The sequence below is a fragment of the Lathyrus oleraceus genome, chromosome 2 (assembly GCF_024323335.1).
Source record: "Lathyrus oleraceus cultivar Zhongwan6 chromosome 2, CAAS_Psat_ZW6_1.0, whole genome shotgun sequence".
In the NCBI taxonomy this organism is placed as follows: Eukaryota; Viridiplantae; Streptophyta; class Magnoliopsida; order Fabales; family Fabaceae; genus Lathyrus; species Lathyrus oleraceus.
Window position 1 is genome coordinate 275,652,790 of NC_066580.1, and position 5,249 is coordinate 275,658,038.

General features: G+C 36.9%; 1 protein-coding gene across 1 annotated transcript; it reads right to left on the reverse strand.

Annotated features, from left to right (window-relative positions):
- Positions 1 to 3,139: 3,139 nt before the first annotated feature.
- LOC127122888 (uncharacterized) lies at positions 3,140 to 5,024 on the reverse strand. Its single transcript, XM_051053162.1, has 3 exons — positions 3,603 to 5,024; positions 3,476 to 3,490; positions 3,140 to 3,298 (listed from the first exon to the last, which is right to left on the reverse strand). The coding sequence occupies exons 1-3, from the start codon at positions 5,022 to 5,024 to the stop codon at positions 3,140 to 3,142; spliced, it is 1,596 nt and encodes a 531-aa protein (XP_050909119.1).
- Positions 5,025 to 5,249: the final 225 nt, after the last annotated feature.

The following is a 5,249-nucleotide window of genomic DNA, read 5'->3' on the forward strand; positions in this document are numbered from 1 at the left end:
TGCTAATTTGCATATTGATATATGATAATCTTCAAGTCTGGTTCCTATAGGTTTTAGAATCTTATAGCATACCCCGGTTTCTCATTACTAGGGTTATAATGTGAGCAGTGCATCATGAAAGAACAACCTTTACCAGAGTCAAATTAGTGGGCGAATACAGTCAGTAGTTGCTACCTTAATTTTCTAAATTGATTTAAATTAAAAGTAAAATTGTCGATCTCTTGTCTATAAACATATGCAATTTTATTTATTATGTTTCTAGTAAATTGACATTATTAATTAGACATGAATTTGAAAAGAGTAATGGATGTTTATAGAAATTTATAGATTTTAATTTGAGCAACGATTAAAAGTTCCAAAAGTATATTATACTTAGAAATTGAGGAAAGAGAAGAGTAATGGTGAAATTGAGGAAAGAGAAGAGTAATGGTCGGATAGTTTTTGTTCAGGGTTGATCTTTATATTACAAAACCTATTCATATTTGCATATTTATGTAGGGAATTTCTTAATGCATTCCATAAGTTTTTTAATAATCATGTGAAAATCTAAAAATGCATTCTTTTTTTGGAGATGTATCCCTGGACGCATCCATTACATACTTAACACAAACCATTCTGAGTGATGTCCTATAGATTGTGTTATTTTTTTATTTCGGAGATGCATCTTCTGAACATTTCATGAAATATATTCACAGTTGATTAGTTTAGTAGAAATTTCAAAGATACATAGCATGAAGTTTTGACATGATTTTAAAATATTATGTCACCTTTGTATGTCAGATACTTCTGGAGATGCATCTTCGAAATAAGTTGATACTAGCATCAACTGCATGATCACACAACTATTGTTGTCATTGTTGTATTTCAACTCAAAACCTCATAAAAAAACCCATTCATTCTCAATCCATTGTTTCACTCCGAACCTCCAATCTTTTGGTTCATCACATCAAAGAGAGCAATATAAGATATAAGTTTAGGTAAAGATCTTTTATTTCCCATTGCATTGTTTACATTAATTATGCTTTTTTTTTTTTTTGAAAAAATGAGCTTCATGTTCGAAAATGTATATTTGGAACAAGTATAAACTTTCTCGAAGATGCACTTCTGGAACTAGTATGTGTTCAATTTTCAGTCCTGTTTTCAGTAGTGTTATGTTGTAATTGTTTTCATTAGATATGGTGCACCCCGATGTTTTTCCAAAACAAGTTGTTTCTCCGGATGTCTAAGGTGTTACCGTGAAGGCAGTAGGTGTAAGGAACCAATTTAAGAACGACCAAGAGTTTGAATCTTGTGATCAAATGCTTCAATGGGTTCATATGGAGGCTGCTAAACTTGAATTTGGTGTGGTTATCGGATGGTCCGATAATGGTTCAGATAGAAGATGTGCTTTTAGGGACAACGACATGCGAAAGAAGCGGAACATATTAACTCCTCTCCAGAATTTTAAAAGAGACGACACCAGTTCAAGAAAATGTGAGTGTCCGTTTAAGGTACGTGGTTATATGTAGGCAAATTAAAATTAGAGATTTAATGTGATATGTGGTTTGCATAACCATGATTTGTGTAAAAAGTTAGTCGGTCATCCTAGTATGTGTTGGCTCATGCCGAAAGAGAACGAATCTGTTGCTGACACGACATTGAATCTGGTTCAACCGAAAAATATACTTGTAACATTGAAACGAAAAAGACCCTAAAATATATCAAATGTCAAACAAAAATGTATAATATTCAGTACCTAACTAACAAGACGCTTATGGGGGATAAAATTGAAATGCAACAACTCTTGAAACTGTTGGATTATAACACTTACGTGTCTAGATACCGAGGGTGCGAAGGTGGAGTTACTGTTAGAGATATATTTTGGACTCATCCTGATTATGTAAAGTTGTTAAACACGTTTCATACTGTGCTCATATTTGATTCAACCTACAAGACCAACAAGTATATACTTCCATTATTGGAGATGATTGGTGTTACCTCAACCGATAAGACATATTCTGTTGTGAAATTCTGGTATCAGATATGAGATGTCGAAGGTAATGTCACAACACTAATATCTGAACAACAAGTGAAATATGAATATAATAAAAACCAGGAAACAATTGAAAAATGATACAAGCAATTGTTAACCCAGTTCGGTGCAAACACACCTACGTCTGGGCGCTACCAACCCAGGAAGGAAATCCACTAAACAGAATTAGTTCAAAGACTCTCAGCAAACAATTTCGAGTTACAGTCTTTTCACCTAATCTCTACCCGTGTGATTTCTATCTAAGAACTCTTAGACATGAGACCCTACTCACTCCCCCTCAATCACAACAGTGATACTAGAACAAATACCAAAAAGAAAGAAGACACACTTCAAGGACACACACTTGATCTTGCTTAAAAGCTTCAATCAAGTAAACAAATACACTCGTGCTTCAAAGCTTAGAGTGGACAAATTACAACTCAAAAACTCAGTCCAAATTCACACATCAACAAGATGGATGAATGACTCACAATTCACAAACGCACACAAGACTAAAACCCTAATACTCACTCACTTCACCGTTCGTGTTTTCTATGTCTAAAACAAGGTTTACAGAGTCTTTAAATAGAATCTTTCTAAATGGGCATGGGCAACATGAAACCCTAATTCTATTTATTGCGTATTCCCTAAGAAATAGCAGCGAATCATTCCTTTTCGGGAAACATAATATTCTGCCTTAAAATAGAATTACTCCTTGAATAATGCATGCAATCTACACATAAGCACACAAAGACTTGCATGAAAAGCGCAACAAAATACATAACAGTCAGACTGAATGTTCTGTATGCACATGTCGTAACATCGGGTCTGACATCTTGAATAAATCCTGCATAACCATATCAAACAACCTGCAGAAAGGTAATATCACATGTCAAGAATAGTGTGACATCTTGTGATAACACTAAGTTTTACCAAAATTGATGCCAATTCATAGAACCAACAAACTCCCCCTTTGGCAAATTTAGGCTAAAACAAACAACAGATCACATGTTCACAAGAATTCAACCAGAGCATCAGTTCAGCAACAGAAAAAAACATACACACATCACTAGCAAAAATAACAACTTGTAAACACACAAGCACTTGCACATACAACACTAGCAAGAACTAACTAGCAAACATCAGGACACACAAGTGCTTGTACTCTCCCTCAAACAACTCCCCCTTAAGCCAGTCCACAACAAGCAACAACCACACTGCTTCACATAAACAGAACACAGAGAATTCTCCCTCTGTACCAAACAAATAAACACCAGAATTCTCCCCCTGTATCAGACAAGCAGAGCAACAACAATACTATAGAGCTAAGCTAAGATACTCCGCTACATCTACAGCTACTTCTCCCCCTTTTTAGCCAAAAGAGACCAAAGAGACAAAATAAATGTCTATCTAGTCATTAACAGAAATACCAGAAGTTAAAGAGTTACATCACCAAGTACATACACAGCTGTAAGAATTCTGAGAAACAAAAAAAAAAAAACACAAAGAAATCCACCAAAAAACCAAGAAAACCATCAAAACAAGAGGGACCAAAGCCAAGAGAGCTACTCAGTAGAGCTTGAGTTGCAACCTCTTCAGTAGCACCAGAAGCAAAATTGCCACTCGCATCATCATTGTTAGCAGACCTCTCACTAGAGGTGTGGGCTTCAGCTTCTTCTTCATGGTTGACATTAGCATGTTCAACATTTTCACCCTCAACTTGCTCCAATCTTTCAATCAAGGCTTCCAAAGATTGTTTTCTAGTTGTGGCTACCCTAATCCCTTCACCTAGCTCTTTGCATGTCTCCTTAAGCTCAGCAATTGCTCCAACTTTTGAGACTAGCCTCCTCATGGCAGATGTCATGACAATATCCTCAACATGACTGCCTTCAAAGAGTTTGTAGTGCACAGACAAAAATGGTTTTCTCCTACTAGGTAAATCATTTGAGCACAGAATACCAGGATGTTGATTAAAGATAACTCCACAGATCATAGAGGGAAAAGCAATTGACAGCTTAACTACATTAGTAGTTGCATGCTTGATGATTTGATCAAACATATATCTACCATAGTCAAATTTCACTTTTGTCCCAACAACAAAAATAAACCTCCTAAGAGTATTAGCAATAGTGGAGATATGGTTGGTGGGGACCCAATTAGCAGCTCCTATTTTATGCAGGATAACATACTTGATAGTCAACTTCCCAGCAGGAAGATGCTTTTTAAAAGGCCAAACTTTCACCTGCTTAGCTGTAATCTCCCTACAGACTTGATTGTCTGTAACCTCTAATTCTCCTGCACCCCCATTATTTCTGCCTAGAAAATTATTAATAACAGTAGGAGAGAATGTTATACACTTACCCCTCATATACACCTTGCAGAACTCCTTGTTGTTCTTATCAGAAATATCCTCAGGAATATTAATAATAAATTCCTTGACTAAACCTTCGTAGCATTGAGAGAACCCAGCAACAGTCTTCAAAAGCCCAACAGCTTGTATCAGATCCATGACCTCCTTGACATCAACGACATCTTTCCCCAATTCCCTTTCCACAGCTACCCTTCTCTGAATCACAAATTTCCACTTAGCAGCTCCATCCTCAAGATGGAAGGAGATGTTATCCAAATGAACAACATGTACTTTAACAGGAGACTTCCTAACAGTAGTTTTCTTCGCAGGCGAGATGTCAGGGACATCTTCCTCAACATCCTCTTCAGGCTCAAAATCATCTTTGACCTTCCTCTTATTTATTTCAACCTTGCTCCATGGTTTGGAGGGACCAATGACAACAGTCTTCTTAGCTTCTCTAGCTGACATAAGGTCACCCACAGATTTTCCTTTGTGAGTCTTCATGCGTTTAGCCACACTTGGCTTTATATGATGAATCAAGCTTTCCTCTTGATCATGAGAGCTACCATCCTCTAGATCAATCACAATATTTGCATCATCATGCTTATCAGAGTGGGAAGCATTAGCCGTGTTAGAGGCCACATATTTCCCTTTGTCAGACATGGTTTGCCCTAGAGAGCGCAACCCTTCAGCAGCCAAGGCCTTTTCAGAACAGGAGCAATCATCACCCTTACCACTAGGTTATTCAACCTCAGGAGGGGGATACATTTGAGCAAGGGGAGTAGAAACCCCCTTCACAGAATGGCCTTCATTAAGAATTCTAGTAACTATGTCTCTTATAACACGATCAGTATAGTGTGTTCCTTCCTTATACTTAGTGATAGGAGT

Excerpts from the sequence above, each read along its gene's own strand:
- LOC127122888 (XM_051053162.1), bottom strand. The coding sequence starts at position 5,024 with ATGTCTGACAAAGGGAAATATGTGGCCTCTAACACGGCTAATGCTTCC.